Source organism: Miniopterus natalensis, chromosome 2 (genome assembly GCF_054644295.1).
Source record: "Miniopterus natalensis isolate mMinNat1 chromosome 2, mMinNat1.hap1, whole genome shotgun sequence".
Lineage (NCBI taxonomy): Eukaryota > Metazoa > Chordata > Mammalia > Chiroptera > Miniopteridae > Miniopterus > Miniopterus natalensis.
Genome location: NC_142082.1, coordinates 171,659,446 through 171,679,289, shown reverse-complemented (window position 1 = coordinate 171,679,289; position 19,844 = coordinate 171,659,446). Strand labels below are relative to the sequence as shown.

At 42.6% G+C, this 19,844-nt stretch overlaps 1 protein-coding gene across 5 annotated transcripts in view; it reads left to right on the top strand.

The window, feature by feature from the left end:
• Positions 1-19,844, top strand: part of ANKS1B (ankyrin repeat and sterile alpha motif domain containing 1B) — a 693,028-nt gene that overhangs the window by 433,105 nt on the left and 240,079 nt on the right. For all 5 annotated transcript variants that reach the window (XM_087814846.1, XM_087814845.1, XM_087814848.1 and 2 more), the window contains one exon: positions 3,093-3,191. In XM_087814846.1, coding sequence (XP_087670972.1) covers positions 3,093-3,191 — 99 coding nt within the window. The remainder of the gene's footprint in view (positions 1-3,092; positions 3,192-19,844) is intronic.

The following is a 19,844-nucleotide window of genomic DNA, read 5'->3' as shown; positions in this document are numbered from 1 at the left end:
TCCTTAATGGTGCAGCTGTTACCCAAGAACAAATTGGTTAGTTGTAAGACTTGAAATATTTAATTTTTCTCTGAAAAGCTGTAAGAATCCATGACACTACAAAAATAAGGTATTTTATCATTTCTTTTAATAAAAAAAGTTTTAAGTTCCTAGTACTGAGATGCATTCGTCAAAAACCCCCACAAATCATGCATTCTTGCACTTTTTTTATAATTACTTCTTAAAGGTACCTTTAGGTTACAAGTTCTAAAAGAATAAAATGGAATTCCAAATTATGCAGTCTATACTTCTATATAATGATACTAATCTAAAGTTGGACCTGATTGAAATCATAGCATTTTAGCCAAGTTTACCCAGACAAGACTCAGACCCATGTCTTTAGACTCCATGCCTGGTGCCGTTTTGAAAAAAAGACCGGCTAGATGATGCACCGGGATATTTTTGTACCCCTGTATATGACAATAAGAGAGAAAATAGAAAATTTCTAACAGCATGCGTCATTGGGGACAGTGAATCCTTTTCTTCACATTTCTACAATTAGTACCATTCCCCCCTTGGGCACATCCTTACCATTCGCATTGTGCTCCCCATAATGTTGACTCATTTTTCAAAAATGCTTGGTAATTATCCTGTACGCTAGGAAATTTGACCCAAGGAGAAGTCTAACTTCCTTTCAATTCTTCCAAAAGTTTCCTCTCTTACTGGAAATAGGGAAGGTGGTATATTGGTAGGTTAGAGGAAGAAAAGTGGTCTTTAAAATTCCAATTCTTCACATTTCAGTATTCAAACACTGAAACCAAGTTTTCAGGATTACCTATGGATAGTAGCTAATTCAGACTATAAGATCCTGGTGTGTTTTGGGTTTCTACAAAGAAACCAGGTTCTGTATTTTCCGAGCTGAAGTTGGAGGCTGGTAATTTAGTCCATGGAAAACCTGGTAATGATCTAAAACATAGAGGACCAGAGGGGTGTGTTTTTTTGGTTTCTGTTTTGATTTGGTTTTAAGGGCTAGGTAACTCCTTTTGGAAAATCCCTCAAAGAGTAAAAGTCAAATGTGAATTGTATCACATATCCCGCTCATAACACACTAGTCCATTTCTGAAAATAATAACACTTTTTCCAAAATGAACTCATTTATATTCTCGGCCATGCTCTATTGTGTGCACTGAGTGGTTTCTTGAGAGCAATGTTTCCTGTGGCGTATTGCCAAGACTGGCTTTATTTGGGGTTTTTTTTGTTTTGGGGGTTTTTTTGTGTGTGTGTGTTTTATTATTGTTTTTCATTAGGCTTTTCATTATCCTGCTGCTGTGTACCTGGATCTTTCTGCCTCATCCAAGAGCACCAGGGAGCTCAAGAATAGGACTGGTACTAGGAGTAGGTAGAATGTTTTTGTCCACTAAATCCCTAGCTATGGTACCCTCCTAATGGCTTTCATTTTTCTAAGACCAGTCATTTATCCATTTGTAATATAGTCTGATATTCGATTGTTGGCCTCCATCCATTCTGTCCCTGTCCGGGGAAGGACATTACTCTCACTTTGCACACTCTAGACTGGCCCCTTCTCTTTTATTATCTTGAGGAAAGGCATCATGAGTCACCCCCCTTGCCCAAGCCTGGAACCAGTGTGTATTCTGCATTTCTCCATCATTTCACGCATTCACTTACTAAGTCAACCTTATCGATAGTTTTCAAATCCCCTTCCTTCTTTCTGTTTCCCATGACCACTACCTTAGTCTAATCCCACATCATCTCTAAAACCACTGCAGTGGCCTCCTCAGGGTCTCCATGCTCCACGTTGCCCTTTCCAGTTCATTCTCTTTTGCTTTAAGTGTTCATCAGTACCCACTGCTCTCCAAAAATGGGTATTCTGTCATTTCTATTCATAAGTGTTTTTGTGCTATACGTTATGAGGACAGAGTTTGGTTTGTCCAGAAATGTAGTGATCTGAAGTCTTGAACTCCTCTGTAGACTCCAATTTAAAGGGAAACTCTAGCTTACAAATTCCAAAAGACAAATTTTTTATGTTAATCAGAGGTCTAAAACATCATTGAAATCAGAGAATTTCAGGACTGAACTGGTCCTTGGAGACCATGGAGCTCAACATCGTCATTTTATAGGCAGGGAAACTGAGGCCCAGCCCCAGAAACAGCACTGATCTTTCTAAGCTTGGGATCTCATCATGTAACTCCTTACAATCTGTCCACGGATCTCCAGTGTGAGCAGGATGAAGTCTGAATTCCTCAGGGTGCTATGAAATGTCTGTGTGTCTGGCCTCTGCTTGCCTTCCCAGCCTTACCTTGCGCTCCTCTCTTCAACTTATCCCAGAACTCAGTGCTGCCAAGGACACGCTGTTCTTTCTCAGCCACAGGACATCACTCGTCATTTCTCTTTTGTCCTTTCTCTTTGGAATGCTAAGTCCTAACCACCCTTCAGATATCTGAGTGGACATCATCGCCTCCGAAAACATATATATCCCTGATCCCCTCGGGGCTCCCAAGAATGTGTCACCATCATAGCAATTTGACATCATTCTAACTGCCTTTGAACAGTAGGTTTCCATCACTGCACTAGAGGGAATGAAGACAGCTGTGGGCAGGAACCTGTGTCTTAGTCATTGTTCTAAGACACAGGTATTCACTATTTTAAGATTAATTCTCACTTCTAACCTGCCTCGGATATGCAATTTCTCCATCAGCCCTCCTCCCAAACTCTGTTTTCCTGGGGGGAAAATCAAAACTGATTCATTCACATCAAGGTATAGGTTATGGATTGTCTAAATGGCAACGCTTCCTAGCTGCATTTACATTTTCAGAGGGACAAAGTTTTAAGTCATAGGAATGAATCCCCAGTGCAGAGAATCCAACCAGAAATAGTAAACCATGAGAGAGTATTGGGAAGGGGGAGGACATTTTCCCAGAACTTTCAACATAGGTGACCCCCTCTGACCCCACCCTCACAGAACAATGACTCCATGTTTTTGCCTGTAAAAGTCAGACCACATGTTGGTCATGTGTCTCTGCATTAAATAAATCATTATTTATCCATAGTAAAAATGCCTGATTTAACTTACAACATCTCTGGTTTTGTTTTAGGGAAGCAATGTTATGGAAGATCAGGATTTATTGGAAATTGGGATCCTTAATTCTGGACACAGGCAAAGAATTCTACAGGCAATCCAGCTCCTTCCAAAGGTAAGCAGCGCTTTATTACCCTCGCCCTACGTGGGTGAGGATTCGGGAATGTTTCTGGATTAGAAGCCATTCGCTCAGTTGCAATATCTCTTACAACAACTCCAGAGGCTCAGCTTCCAGGGACAAGGGACCTGCATAATTACAAGGGTCATCACTTGGGGAGTCCAAAGTATGCATCCCCATCAGGTATTTATAGTTCATGTATGAATCTTCCCAGTTCAGATGCATTTTGTAAGCAGTATGTTACCTAGCAACAGAGTTGACCTTCTGGTTCATGGGAGCCTAAAGCAAGAGGTAGGATCTGAGCACTGCTCTTCAAGATAGGCAGGATTTTAATTGGTAATGAAAGGGAAAGGCATTTCAGGGGCCAGCAGGAACCATATAAATACAGGTATGGTCAAGACAACGAATTGCCCCAAGCATTAGGGAAACAGTGATACAGTGTGATTTAAAATCCGATGGGATTTGCACCACAGTGTGAATGTACTTAATGCCACTAAACTGTACACTTAAAAATGGTTAGGGTGGTAAATTTTAGGTTTGTTATTTTTTTTCAGCACAACTTGACAAATAATTTTTTTAAAAAGACCAAAAAAAATCCAATGTGATTAAAACAATTGGAGAGTGGAGTCGGAGGTAAAGCAGAAAAAGCAGGCTGGGTCAGTTGGTGTCAGGCTAAGGAATTTGAAATGTATTCTGTAAGCACCGGGGAACAGACATGACTAGAATGCTCTAGGTCAGTTAACTCTGGAGGAGTGTGCGATCGGAATGAGAAGGAGGGAAAGTTGAAGTTGGGTCATCCAGCTGGGAAAAAATTCTGGGTGGGGGGGATTTGAGGCAGGGTAGCAGAATGGGAAAGATAAATATTAACCACTGTTTCTAAGGAAGGGATCTGATGAGGTTTGCCAAGTGACAGTAAACTGGGTTGCTACAGATAGAAACTTAACACAATTTTGCAAATTCAAGGAGAGTCAAGCACACAAAGGAGTTTAATCACACAGTTTTCTTAGAGTCTCATCTGTCACCTCTAGGTTAGATGACTTGTGCCATTTCTCCTTGGTCCTCTCTAGCCTGGGCAAGTCACAGATGTCAAATCTGTGTCCTAGGTACCTTTCTTACCACTCTACAACTGAATTTCCAGACAGCATCAAAAACAACCCTTCCAAAAAGTATGTCAGATCATGCCACATCCCATACCCAATGGCCAGCCCTGGCTGGTGTGGCTCAGTTGGTTGAGCGTCGCCCCACACACCAAGAGGTCGCCGGTTGGATTCCCTGCCAGGGCACATGCCCAGGTTGCAGGCTCGAGCCCCAGTGGGGAGCATGCAGGAGGCAGCCGATCAATGTTTCTCTCTCTCCATCTCCTTTCTCTCTCTCTAAAGTCAATAAAAACATAAATTTTTTTTTTTTTTTTAAATCTCCAGTGGCCTACAGAAAAGTCAATAGAATCTAGCCCCTTCCCTTATCTGTGACCTCATCCCGCACTGTCCCCTTCTCCTGCTCTCTAGTCATAAGATTTTTTTTTTTTTTCCAAAACTTGCCAAGCTCATTTTTGCCTCAAGGTCTTTCCATATTGGGCTCTGCCTGGAAAGCCTTTCCTTCAGATCTTCATTCACTTGCTTCCATACATTTTCGAATCTCTACTCAGCTGTCACCTCCCACAAAGGCCTTCATGATCTCAAAGTCACACTCTTCGCTCATTAGCACTGTCCTTCGTATTGCCCTACTTTTAGTTTTTTCTGCATAGCGCTGATGGCTACCCGAAGTTATAGTACTAGTTCCTTTTTTTCTTTCTTATTTCCCATGCCTCCCCTAGGATGCAAGGTTCACAAGGTCAGGGACCATGACTGTCTTCTATGTTACCCATTCCCTAGAACAGTGCCTGGCACCTAGTAGGTGGCCGAAATATATGTGGAATAAAGGAATACACTGCTCTCTCTTCCCTCTGAGATCTGATAGTTCTCTGCTTGTTCTGTCTGAAGGTACTAATAATATTATCATGAGCATCCCTAGGGCAGAAACAATGTCATATCTATTCTTGAATTTTCCCCTGTGCTTACACATTAAAAGAATGAAAGAATGAGTGATTGATTGAATGAATGAATATTTTCCTCACATGTTCAAGTACAATTTTTTAATATCAAAGAGCGCCTCAATTTTAAAGTATATCTGTAAGCTTATCCAGCCATTTGATAATGAGAAACAAAAGAACTTGAACTCAGAATTATTTGGAGAATAAATGGAGTGTTTACTTTTAAGACAGAATATCATTCCCATCAGAGAAAAACAATATAACAAAAACAATACAAAATTAAGCTTCTATCAAGAGGCTGATGCAAAGTGCTTACTATGCACCCAAATGAACAGAAAATATATAAAAACATCCAAACACGTGTTCAGGCAGCACAGACAGAATGTTATAGTGCTACAGATTGACGCTTTGCTCTCTTAGGTAATGAGCCCAATCTTCAGATGGTTAATAGTGTAATTTTACCGCCAGCACATTTATTTGCATTCAGTCTAACTTTGCAGGGCCAGAGAATGGACAGAACGTCTCTTCGTTTTGTTTATGTAGTTTGGGCCTTCAGAATATTTGTGTTCTTTATCCGTCAGGAAGAATATTCTGTAATTGCTACCTGAGACCCTTCATTCACATACTGTGTTTCGGAGCTGGGGAGATTGTTCCCAGAGAAGAGGGGGTTTCCTAAGTGCAATCTCGATCTGTAAGCACACTTCAAAGCATGTTTTCCATGCTTTATGTGTATCTGTTGCTTCAAGTTTCAAAGAGAAAAGTGTATTCCCTTGGAAAGAATGGTTTTTCTGTAATATGCCCTTTTGCTATTGCAACATTCACCACTGCAAAGGTCTGCATGTTCTCAGGTGCCCTGGATGCATAGAACACATTCAGGAGATTCTAAGCATAGACATCTTTAGAAGAGTAATCACATTAATGCCCCCCCATTCTTTCCCTCTGCCTTTAGCAAAGCTCAACCTTTAGTAGCAACTCTTCATTTCAATGTCCACCCAGCACCCACTTCCTTCGCCAACCCCAACTCAGTCTTTAGGTCTACAAGTTTCCCTGGACTTCTGAAGATCGGATTTCACCCTTCTCATTTTTATTGTTGTTGTTAATCCTCACTTGATATTTTTTCCATTGATTTTTTTAGAGGGTGGAAGAGAGGGAGGGGCAGAGGGAGGGGGAGAGAGAGAGAAACATTGATGTGAGAGAGACACATCAACTGTTTGCCTCCTGCGTGCGCCTGACTGGGGCCGGGGATCGAACCTGCACCCAGGTACTTGCCCTGGACCAGAATCGAACCCTTCAGTGCTCCGGCCGACGCTCTATCACTGACTCACGCCGGCCAGGCACACCCTTCTCACTTTTAGAAAAGGAAACATACCAAAAGGTCAATGAGAAGATGACTTATTTTTTTACTCTCTTAGAAACTGTAAGCATACTGTGCTTTTTCTGTCCCTTTCACACAGGGAAATTATCTGATTATTTATTTGCAACGGGTAATTTACCTTTTACCAGATAAAAATTCTCTGTGGCCAAGTCTTTGGATGATCTTCTAAAATCCTTTTAAAAGGACATAATCTCTTTTGTCCCCTGACAATGTAACAACTGGAGGTCAGGAATTCAAAAGATATTCATTTTAAAGGTTTGCAGACTTCATGGCAAGGCCCACATTGATCTTCTCTCTTGAGACCTCTCATCCTGAATTGAAAATGTCTTTCAGCATATTAGCAAGTTTGACCTCATCACATGCTCACTTCAATTTTCAATATTTCCTTTTCTGATATTCTCCTATTCCATAATATCTTTTGGAATTATTTAGTAGTTGTCTAAATACTTGTTTGCAAGTAATTGTCTTCCTGCTATCCCCCTTTCCCTTGCTCCCACTCATCTGTCCATCTACTTGGATGTAACCAGTTCCTTTGCTGCCACACCACACAAGCAAGGCTAAGGTCACCCATGACCAGCAGAGCAGAGATTCATAAGCCCCTTTTCACCTTCACCTGACTTTGGCTTTGGTAAATTCTGTTACTCTTGTCACCTGTCAACATTGTCTTCTTTTGGTTTCCACGGTATCTGAATATCTTCCTGCCTCTCTCCTTGCCTGTTCCTTCTGCCCAGTGAAATGTTGCAGTTCCTCAAACCTCAAATTCAAAAATATTTGAGGGCTACTGAATGGTGTCATCATGGGATTCTTGATCATAGCACAGTTCCTGGCATCTTTTGTTTTGTTCATTGCTACTCTACTTTTACTTTACTGCATAATGAACATGTGCATTTTAGCTGCCTTTATTTTTAAGTTCAGTTCAATTTAACCAATTTATGTTGGGCTACATAGTTTTAATTATTTTTTCACCGACTCGCACTGACCACCTCTGATTGGATTAAATTACCCCCATTCCCATCCTCAGTTTGAGATATTGGTTTAAAAAGAAAGAGTTATCTGTTATTCCAATAGAAAAACAAGATTCTGTGTTTGTTATCTATAGCTATATAACAAATTACTCCCAAATCTCAGTGGTATATAACAAGGACATTTGTTATCTCAGAGTATCTGTGGGTCAGGAGGCTGGGTGCAGCTTAGCTGGGCTCTCCGGCTCTGGGTCTCTAGCAGAGCTACGGTCATCTCAAGACTCAACTGGAAAGGAACCACTTTCTAGGTCACACGTGTGGCTGTAGGCAGGATTCCATTCATTGAGGGTCTTTGGGCCGATGCCTCAGTACCTCACAAGCCACTGGCTGAAGGCCTCCCTCAGTTCACTGTCACATGGGCCCCTCTTAAAGTATCTACAACAAGCATCTGGCTTCAGCAGCACGAGCACATGGGAGGACAAGGAAGTGCCCACAAGGTGGAAGTCACAGTCTTTTTACAACATCCCATCCTTTCTTTTACTCTCTTCTTTCTAGTTTTATTGAGAAATAATTGACACACATCATTGTGTAAACATAAGGTGTACAGGAAGATTGTTTGATTTACGTATGTTGTGAAATAATTACCATACTAGGTTCAGCTAACAGCCATCTTCTCATATAGATACGATTTAAACAAAGACAGAAAAAGGGAAAACAGTTTTCTTCCTGCAACGAAAACATCCCATCTTTGTCTGTATTCTACTTATTAGAATAGGTCACCAGACCCAGTCCCCCCACAATAGGAGGTGTTTTCACAGGAATGGGAATCCCAGGAGGTGGGATCATTGGGACAGTCTCAGAGGTTTACCACTATACAGTCTACTTTCCATGTCAACATTTGTGGTTAAAATATAATAACTTATTAACAACAGCAACAACAAAAGTGTCTTTTATATCTGTGGGCCATCTTCATGGGACTGTGATATTCACATTTAGATAATTTAGAAGCCACATTTGACATCACTCAAAAAAGAGGCACATGCCTCTGGTCTGTAGAGTGATATCTATCATAGCACACTATGATACAGTGCTACAGAAATTAGACATGTTAGATATTTGTCAGTTGCACATAAGTCTTCATGATCGAACACCACTGGACTAAGTAAGTCACACAAATAAGTAATCCCATAGAACACTACAAATTTTAAAAACATTTTTATTCTTGGTTGATGCCTCATTACTGAAAATAGCGCATTTCCGTCTACATTAGGGAAGTTCATTGTTCAGTCTGTTGGCCAAGACTTTAAGGATGTTAGCAAAGAAAACACATTTTTAAAAAGCTAACAAAGTGAGAAAGAAAAAGGGGCTATTTAACTTTAGACCTGATCAGAGCAAATAGGTAAAGACAACAGTTGACTCAAAAAAAATTTTGTGAGCAAGGACATAGAAACTCATTGGCAGGGACGGAGAACTTTAACATTATTAAAGGCAAGACAGCATGGAGCGGTGGGAACTGGCAAACTGGAGAGCACAAGCCCTGCCCCTCAAAAACTACCAACTTTGTTTCCAAACACTTTATTAATAAAGCAAAGTATTGGGGACCACATGCGGTCATAACTGTCACTTTGCTACCCCTGTGTCACAGGGGAAGAGAATAGCTCCAGAAATGAAAGTCTTAATACAACGGGATGACAAATTATTTCAGAGTTCAAAAGGAGTATGCTGAATGTGACGTTATCCATACGGCTCCCTGTTCAGGACTCTGTTCTTAAAGACTCTGGCTCTTCCAAGGCCCTTAAAACTCAGATGGCACTTAACTCTAGTCTTGACGGTTGGTGAAGATGTGTGCAAGCTTTAGGGGAAAGGGGTACAACCAATGTAATTTCTTTAAGAATCTAGAAAGGAAGGTTCAGTCTTATCTCCCTGTCACTTAGAAAAATGATAGAAACTTATTCCTATTTCTTCTGCTATATTTCAAAAGGGCAGTGACAGAATGTGGGCTAGAGGCACAGATGCTCTCGGGGTACTTTCTGACAGGGTAACTTTTCATACTCCCATGCCATCACTCACCCTCCATCTACCCTCATTGATTTTACTTCTGTTTCTTTCTTTTCATCACCTGGTGTCTTAAACTTCATGCCACCCAGTATAGACCTACTACTCTGTGGACCTCTAGTTAAAGATATACTCACAAACAGAATCTCACAAATATATGCACACCATTAGCATGGGGGATATAATGTAAATTTAATACACACTGGGACCCACAGTCTAACTGAGGGCATAGGATGTTCTGCTTTCCGTAGGTCTAGTCCTTGGCGAGACAGGCTGCAGTGGTCCTAGAGTCCTTTCAAGCTCCATTCTGTTCTGTAAATGTCTCATGGTTCTGAGATAAGCAGATATGCTCACTTAGATCAGTGTAAAACATCACTTATTTTTCAGGAGAAATGTTGGTGCCACTGGGGAATAGGGAAGGATGAAAGAGTGATAGGCCTTAAGGTGAAAAACTTGGAGAATTTGGAGTATATAAATTTTGAAGTGACAAGAAGTCATTTGGATCTTTCTTATTATTCCTCCTTAGTCTGGCACACTCTATAGTCAGGTAATGAGCTCTAGCTGTTATAACAAACAGCTACAAAATTTCAGGGCCTTAACAGTATTAAATTATTTTCTCACTCATGCTAATTCCAGTGGAGGTCAGGCAGCTCTCCTCCAGTCAGTGACTCAGGGATCCAGGCTTCTTCGTTCATGTGCCTCTCCCATCTCGGAGTTCTCTGAGGACTGCCATCAGAGCAGGATAGAGAGGAGCTTAGAACACAGGATGTTGTGTTGTCGGGCCTGGAAGTGCATCACTTAATTTAGACCACATTTGTTTCACCAGGACTCAGTTAAATTATCCTCACTAAACTGCAAGGTAAGCCAAGATATATTGTCTCCCTTCCCAGAAAGAGGTAACAGAATTCCTGAGAATTTAGCCATTCTGTGCCAGAAACACCATCTCCTTTCTGCACCAAGACCGCTGTCTTTCTTCAGATGGGTTACTCCTATTCATTCCTTAAGATGTACCCCTTGGAAAAACCTTTTATGACATTCTCGGTCTGGGCTACATTATTAATTTAACTCTTCTCTGCTCCCATTACACCCTGTAAAATTGTCAATTAACTAGATCATCTCTCTCACTCAAGATTAAGATCTTTGTCACCTTCATCTTTATTTCCTAAGCATGAAGCACTCAGCACCTGGACATAGTAGTAATGAGTAAAACTGATATTTTAGCCCTCTGGTCTACATAACAAATGTACTGGACATACATAGTAATGCTCAGTTGATGTTTATTAAACTGGACCAGGCCAAACAAGAATGCGGGTGAGAGGTCAGTCCTGCATGGGTCAGGTTAGGGCTCTCAACAGGCATTTCCCAGCTGAGCACCTTTATATTTAAATGTTTTAGAAAGGAGGGAATCAGGTCCTTCAGGAATGTAACACCCACAATCCTAGTGGCCTACATTTTCCTCCCTCATTAGAGTGACCTCCTGCCCCATGCCTCATGCTTTCTGTCTACAAGTGGGGACCAATAACTAGTCTGTTGTTTAGGAATATATTGGGCCCTTTGAAGTGAAAAAACCCAGTGCATACAAGATAGCTCTTGCTGTTTGGGATGGGTAGATATCCAAAGAACTGCAAGGGGTGAGAGGGATGCAGTCCCCTTGTATTGACCCATGCTCTGTTACAAGGCTGTATGCAGTTTCAGAAAGCAAGGTGGCCGCTGCATTCTTCCTAAATGAAGGAGGGAGGATTTTTACTGCTTTATTTTAAATAAATTTATCTTGTATTAGTTTATTATATAAACCAGAGGGCTAAAATATCAGTTTGACTCATTAGCTCCCCTGAATATTTACAGGGAAGTAGGGGAGGGATCCTGTCAGTAACTAGCTTCTCTCCTATTGCCATCCCCAGCAGCTGTCATCCTTCAGCTTGGAGAAGCTCATTCCCGGTTAGGAAAGAACAGTGACTCCCTTGGAGTGACACTGCAATCAGTAGGGAGAGTAAAGAAGTCCAGATATCTGAGCACTTTCTCTTCTTTATAGCATTCAAGAAAATCACAATTTAGAGCTGGAAAGGACCTTAAAATACCTGCTCAGCCTCTCACCTGAGGAAACCAAGTCCCGGTCATATTGAATGACTTGCCCCCAGGCAGATTGTTCCTTAGCGACTGAGTTGGGACTAATTCCCAGGTGTCTGTGTTCGTGACTATTGGCTCCTGGGTGGAGACTGTGCTATATCAGTGACGCAAGGCTCTGAGGATGCTTGTGTATTTGTGAGAAAAATTGTAAAAGGACAGGAAAGGACCAAATGACTAAATGCAAGAAAAGGAATTGTTTATAAAAGTGGACTTCTTTTTAAGTGTCAGGCTTAAAAGGCAGTTTTTGCACGCTCTGTAGACCACTAAACTCCCCTGCCCAGGCTGGAAGGGAAGGGCTGTGGCAGGGATCCCAAAGCCCCAGGAAAACAGGAAGGAGACAAACATGAGAAAGAAAAAAGGTAGACCTAGACCATGTCAGTTGTCCAGTGGCCAATGGGGATCACACCACTTGTCTGTCCTTGAAGGTGGCCTGAGAGAAGCTTCACTAACAGTGGGCATTGCTGTTCCAAAGAAGGACAGGCATAATGGAATGAACTAAAACAACTTATTTATTTTCTTCTTTAATCTGGGTAGAGAAGAGGGAACGCTGGACAAGATGGAAGGGCATTCTATAGGAGAGAGTGAAGACCCCTCTTTGGAGCATTAAACTCCATGGAGATGACATTTTATGGGATTTAGCCAGGAAGCAGCATGGTGTAATGGTTGGGAACATGACCAGACTCCCTGAGCTTGATTTTACCTACCCCATAGGGTTGTTGTGAGAGTAAAATGAGTCAGTATTTGTAAAGGACTTATAGTGGAGCTTGGCACATTGTATGTGCTACAGTAGCTCGCATTAAATAAAAATGTAAAAGAAGATTGAAGGCGAACCAAGAAAAAAGTGAGGTTCCTTCAATCCATTAATTGTATCTGAAAATTACTGCTTCAGGCACAAACAATAAGCAAAATGCATCTCCTTTCATTCATTCACTCAGTAGATATTTTATGAAATGTCTACTGCCTGTCAGGTACTGCTCTAGAGGCTGAGGATTTGTTGTTGAAAAACAAGATCTACACAGCCACTGTCCTCAGGCAGCTGATTCCAGTGGGGGGCTCAGACGAAAAGAAGTAAAAATATGTAATGTCAGGTCCCAAGTGCTACAGAGAAATAGGAGGCAAGGGAGCAAAGTATTGAGGATGTGTGAACGCTGTTGTAGAAGAGAAACTGGGATTCACACCCAGGCAGGATTCACACTGGGGTCCTCAGCCACCTCACGGTGTTGTCTACACGCCACCCTCCAAAGCCCGAGGAGGAGAGTAAGGAGATGCTGAGAGGGTGAGCTGAGCAATCCACTTCAGGCACCTTTAAGGAGCTTGCGGTCTTGCGGAGGCTGACAAATGAACTCTCCCGAGCTATTCGTCTAACAAATCGTAGGTTAGCCACCTACCACTTGTGTAACCACGGGCAAGTCACTGGAATTCTCTAATTCTGTCTCTTCACGCGTAACGTGGAGATAATAGTGGAACCTACCACAGTAGGCTATTGTAAGTTATAGATTTAAAAGTGCATATGAAGTGCCTGGCACTTAGAAGGACTAAATATTTGTTCAATAAATGCTCTCTGAACAAAGCTCAATGAGTTTTTAATGTTGCTCTTGCCTGGACCAAAACAATTAACGCAAAGGGATTCAGTGACGGATATAAAAGAGCCTGCGACTAAAAATGCCCGTGGCCGCATTGCCCGGTGAGCTGCCCACTCTCCACGCGTGGATTACTCACAGAGCACAGCATTCCTTTTCCAGATTTAAAAAAAAAAAAAGGGCAAAATTTTAAAATCTGTGCATTGGCCACTATATTATTTTTAATACACTTGGGATTATCGTTGAACTCATCAGGCCCTGGAAGAGAAGTTGTTTGGAATCGTAACTCGGGTCTTCTTACCTAAGCGAAGACATGAAGAAGCGTAATACCGAGAGGGCTTCCTGCCTGTCTCTCTCGGAGGTCACCTAATCAGTTCCCGACACCAAGTGGAAAGGGGGAGAAGAGTGGAAATGAAGAGAGTGCTTGAAGGTCAAGGGCCCCGTAAACACAAGTGGGATAGAATGCAATGAAAGCGAACCGGGAAGCTGAGGGTCAGATCTTGACCAGGTGCAGTTCCATTAAATTCCTAAAGGCATTGCAATTTCATAGAAAAGCAGAAATGTAGTTTTACACAACAGCTCTGAAGCACCTCCAACAGTTTGAATGAGCTGTCATTCCCTCCTTTTGCAATACAAGTGAATTAAGTTCTAATTTAATAGTTGAATCCAGTTTGGCTGTATTTCTTATTTTTGATCGAAAGCGCTCAAGTGGGAACTCTCCGTTCAGTTTCTGTTTACAAATGCATTGAGCATCTACTTATGTCTCAGACACAGTGCAAGGAGAAAAAAGACGAAATTGCACAGCGCCTGCCTTCAAAGATTACAATCTCACAAAGAAGGTTGGACCAATATTCTAGTGATTTTAATACAGAGCAAAGCATGAAGGAGCTAAAATAGAAGTAAGGAAAATTACAAGCTTTGTATGTTAAATGGAAAAGAGGGTCTCTTTTTTTCAGAGAAGGGTTTCCGGATGAAGAGGCAGGTAAACCAAAAGCCATCCCATGCACCTTGAAAACTTCTTTGTTGTGGGGAGTTTTAAGGTAGCTCATGACACTCAAAGCAAAAAGTGACCCAGAACATTTGCTTAGCTTATTCAGGGAGATGGATATGCTACTTTTTTCTCCTTTGTAATACCCATCCTCTGGAATACAGCTAGTGCCATCAATCCAGCTACGGATTTCACCCGTCACTTTGCCCTTCAAGCTGTGATGAGTCAAATTCTTCAGGCCCAAGCAGATACCTGTAGTCAGCTTCAGTGGAGCAGGCTAAATAAGGGACAGAGTTAATATTAATTCTACCCCTAAGCCAAAACTTTTTCATTACATGGTATTTCTTTGTGGTTACTTTCTTTGTTGATGATCAGTGGAATTTTAGATTTCTATCTTTTCGCTTCAGGTTCTAACCTGATGGTTGATCTTCTGTGGACCCACAGTGAACACTCTACCTACGAATCCACATTCCCCCAAGGCGTTCCTGAGCATGCTCAGAAAGATACCGCAGGGCAAACCCCTATGTTAAGAGTCAACACTTTTTTTTTCCAATTACCTTGACATACAATATTATATCAGTTTCAGGTGTAAACATAGTGATTAGACACTTACATAACTTACAAAGTGATCACTCCAATCAATCTAGTACTCCTCTGACACCGTATTGTAGTGTAATACATAGTTATTATAATATTATAATAATCGACGCTTAAACAGAAACTCACTATACTCCAGGCACTGTTCTAAGTTTTATTAGGTTAACTCTAAATTAACTCACTTAAATCTTAACATTAATTCTCTATTCTACAGATGAAGAAACTAAGGCCAAGGAAAGTTAAGTAACTTGCCTAAGGTCACGTAGCTACTAAGTGGCAGAGACAAGATTCAGACCAGACAGCCTGACTCGAGAGTCTGAGCTCTGAACTGCTCCCCTCTATCCCCCGAGGATCACACCTCTGTTCTCCACGGATAACCTATCAGTGCCTTCACCTCTGGAAAACGACTGGCCATTTTCACTGTCTCCCACAGAGCTAGCATCTCCTGTTTTAGTAAACAGAAGTTCAGCTTTACTTTTTTTAGTTAACAGATAGCTACTGCTCTTATCAGAGAAAATTCATACTCAAGAAACTGCCAGATTCCTTCTTTCATATCTCCAAGAGAAAATATATTTTAGCTTTACTTGTTCTATGAATTCATGAAATGTAAGTGCTAACGAGATTCACTTTATGATTCAATTATGATTTTATTATAATTGATGAGTCATAGAATCCCAACAAGTTAAAGCTTTTTCTTCAATGCATCATTAGTTTTTTTATTTGTTTTGTTTTGTTTTGTTTTTGTTAATCCTCGCACAAGGATACTTTTTTCAATGACTTTTTAGAGAGAGTGGAAGGGAGGGAGTGGGAGAGAGGCATCACTGTAAGAGAGACATCACTGTAAGAGAGACACATGGATTGGCTGCCCCCTGCATGAGCCCCAACCCCCTACCAGGACCGGGGATAGAGCCTGCAATCCAGGTACGTGCCCTTGATCAGCAATCAAACCTACGACCCTTCTGTGCAGAGGCCACGCTCTAACCATTGAGCCACACCGGCCAGGGCACATCCTTAGATTTAACCCTCAACGCCTTCTCTACTTAGTGGCCACTGCTTGGTGGGAAAGGGTTGTATTTATAATTTTCTAATACTAAGAAGTCTAGAATTTTCCAAATGGGAAATTTTCTCCACAAATGTACAAGAGATTATCGCAGTAAGTATAGAAAAGATTGATTTCCTTGCCTTTCACTTCTGGGACTCAATTACATCTTCATCTGTAACATTTCTGGTGTTGACTTTTGACAGAACACTTCTCTAAGAGCTACTGATGTAAACATGCAATACAGCTGACCTTGCATCCCGAGACCTCAGCACCCCCGGTAGGACTGGAGCAGGTGACAGAGAGCCAGTGCAACTCAGACACATAATGTCTGCAAACACCCACCTGCCCGATGGTCACCTGTGAATTCATCCATTCAGTCAGTCAGTTCGCTTTGGCCCTATGCTAGGTTCAGGTGGGCATGCAAAAATGGGTAAGACCTGGTCCCTGAATCAAGGAGTTCTCGTTTTAGACAGAGACAGGTATGTCAAAAACTAAACTTCTGTGAAAATAAAGCTACAAAAGGAGGAAGAGCTAAGTGCATGGGGGTCAGGGAAGGTTTTCTGAACAGGTAGCTGATGCTTGAACTGAATCTCAAAGAATTAATATGCATTTTTAGCCAAGCAGGGCACTTAGGGAGCCGCTTCAGACAGAGGGTCCTGCCTGTGTTCCTGCAGATCTAGAGACAGTAAGAAGTGGGTGCTGTGCCTCTGTGACCCCCTCCCCATCTCTCTCTCTCCCCACCTCTCTCATGCACGCTCACTTTCACATACAAACAAACACCTCACACACACTCACAGGCATTCACTTACTTCCCAATATATTCACCCCGAGAGAAACCATAGAAGAAACTCTTCTCAAATTTCTCCAACCCACTCAGTTCCTTTTCTTTTCTAGAACTTATGAAAACTTTGGCACTTAATAATTTTCTCATATTTATATATATTTCAAATATATACCCAAGGAAATCACATATTCCTGGAAGGAAGGAACCTTAGACCCTCTTACATTTTTACAGTACAATAGGATGATGGTACATATATAATTTGTGCTTAAAAATACTTGTTGAGTTAAATAAATAATGACCACTAAAATTCTTGTTAGAGTGGACTCTCTACTGGGATTCACATACATAGAGCTAAAAATTCTTAGTCACTTTGATGCCTTAGGTTTTAAATTTTCTAAACTGAAAAAAAAATACAGAAACAAACAAAACCCCCAGCAGACTATGAGGCTGGAAACGTTTTCCTTAGGGCCAACCTTTCGTTTATTGTGACTGCTGTTCTCCCCCCAATGGTGGGAAAACAGTTCGCAGATCATCTCCTTACTGTAGATACAAAAGGGTTTCTCTAGAATTCCAGGCAGAGCTTCCAAATGGGGTTACACGTATCCACATGTTCCAGACCTTATGGAGATTCCTCCTAATGATTTTCTGGGTACCTCACCTCACACATGTGCCATTAACCAGACCATCCGCTGACCTTGTGACATCCCCCCTTTGCCGCCTCTCTTGCTTTAGCTTATTATGGTTGATGGCTCCTGTCACCAAAGCTTGAAACAATGCCCCCAGAACTTACCAAAAGCTCTCAATGTTTCTAACACCCACTGAGGAGACCAAATCTGTTACTACGGATCGCCAAAGGCTGCTTCAGAGCACAGGTACTCGTGTCTGTGCTACTGGCTGCAGTGCCCAGAATCTTCCCCTCAGGGGCACCTTCGCCAGTGCCAATGGAATGTTCTGCCATTGCCACCGAAGCCTGCCAGTGTGAGCACCACCGCCAACGGCAGGTGCCAGTGTCAAGGGCACCCCTGACTGCAATGTGGCACCATCTCTGCTCGTTGATGAAGTTGCTGGTGCCCATTCCGCTGACTCCTTTTGTTCCCAATGTCCCGTAAATGTTTCATGATACAGCTCTTTTATTGAAGCTTTTTCTTCTTCAGGCATGGTTCCTGGGAGCTGGGCCAGGGGCTAGTCAAAGCTCCAGATCCTGAAATCCATTCAGAATCTCCCTTCCCCTCTGGCACTGGTCTGTTGTCCCTTGGATCAAATACATATGCCTTGACCACCTTCTTTGAACAGAAGAGTCTTCTGAGACCCTGGGTTCCTCAGTGAATACATACCCATGCAAGACCAAGCCTGCCAGTCATCCAGATATCCCCGCGCGGGAGAGAGGGGCACGGTTCTGTCCGAGCTGAGATCCGTGCCACGCAGCTGCAGCCATCAGCTGACAGATTCCCAGCCTGTTCTAGAGAACAGGAACATTTCATTCTGGGTCTCAGGAAATCATCCTAAATCTGACCGCTCCTCACCACCTCTGCGCTCGCTCGCTGCCCAAGCCATCTCCTCTTTCTCTGGCTTACTTCCACAGCCTCTGAACAGGCCTCCCTGCTCCTGGCCTTCCCCCCCCGTTAACTCTCTCAGCACAGCAGCCGGAGTGATTTTGCTGAAGCATAAGCCAGAGCATGTCACACCTCTGCTCAGATTCTTGCACTGGCTCCCCATTTCCTTCAAAATAAAGGTCGAAGTCCTTACAAGGCTTTCAAAGCTTAACCTTGTCTGACCCCTGGTTACCTCTCTGCCTGCACAAGCTGCTCCAACCCCATCGCTTTCCTTGCTATTTCTTGAACAGCCGCCTGGCTCACTCCATCCTGAGGTCCTTTGCTCTGCAGGGTCCCTCCACTTGGATTCTCTCCCCTTAGTTGCCAGCACGGCCAATTCACCACCTGAAAAATCTGTGTTCAAACCTTGCCTTGTGAATGAAGCTTCTCTTAAGCACCCCGTTGAATCCTACACCTTCCTGCCCCCCCCACTCCAGCACTTTCAGTCTTCCTGCTGTACTTTCTCTCTCTTTTTTTTGCAGCACTTATTACCTTTGGACATAGTTTCCTTATTTATGAGGCGTGGTGATTTTGATCTGTCTCCCCCGCTAGCATGTAAGCTCCACAAGGACTGGCACCTGGATATGTCTTTTTAAGATATGTTTTTATTGGTTTTTAGAGAGAGAGGTAGAAGATAGAAACATCGATGAGAGAGAAACATCCATTTCCTCCCTCCTGCTCATCCCCTTTTGAGGACTGAGCCCACAAGCCGGGCATGTGCACTGACCGGGAATCAAACCGATGACCTCTTGGTTCATGGGTCAGTGCTCAACCACGGAGCAACATTGGCCAGGCCCCTGTATATGTTTTGTTCACTGATGTGTCCAGGACAGCACTACAAGTGCTATAAGTATTTGTGGGAGGAAGGAAGGAAGGAAGGAAGGGAGGAAGGGAGGAAGGGAGGAAGGGAGGAAGGGAGGAAGGGAGGAAGGGAGGAAGGGGGGAGGGAGGGAGGGAGGGAGGGAGGGAGGGAGGGAGGGAGGGAGGGAGGGAGGGAGGGAGGGGATGGATGGGGTGGTAGGTTCTCATTTTTGTAACTTCACCCTGTGGATATCTTTCATGTTGCCCTCCCCGGTCAGAACATAAGTTATTCACTTATAAACGGCTAATTTTGGCTTTATGGCAGATTTATCTGTTTGAAGTACTTCAGTGGGTGACGTTATTATGCACATGCCTGGAGGCGCTGAGAAAGGACATGGTTTTTAAATATCAAATAAATAGAATTGACATTCAGAGCATTCATAATCTTCTGAAGATTCAAGAGAGGAAATTTTTTTAGTTCAAACTAATAACTTGCAAACAATTTTCCTGATTGATAGTAGCATTTAAAGTTTCTGTTTTAAGAGCAAAGCCGTGTGCTGCAGAACCACGGAAGCGCCACGTGAAGAGCAGGAAACACGTAGGGTCGGAGGAAAAGAGCGAGCCCGTGTCTTTTTCTAAACATAGCTCCCAGCACGGCGGAGCTTGAGAAATGGGACCGGTGGGGAGCGCTGGGCAGCGCCTTGTTCCAGCTGCAACA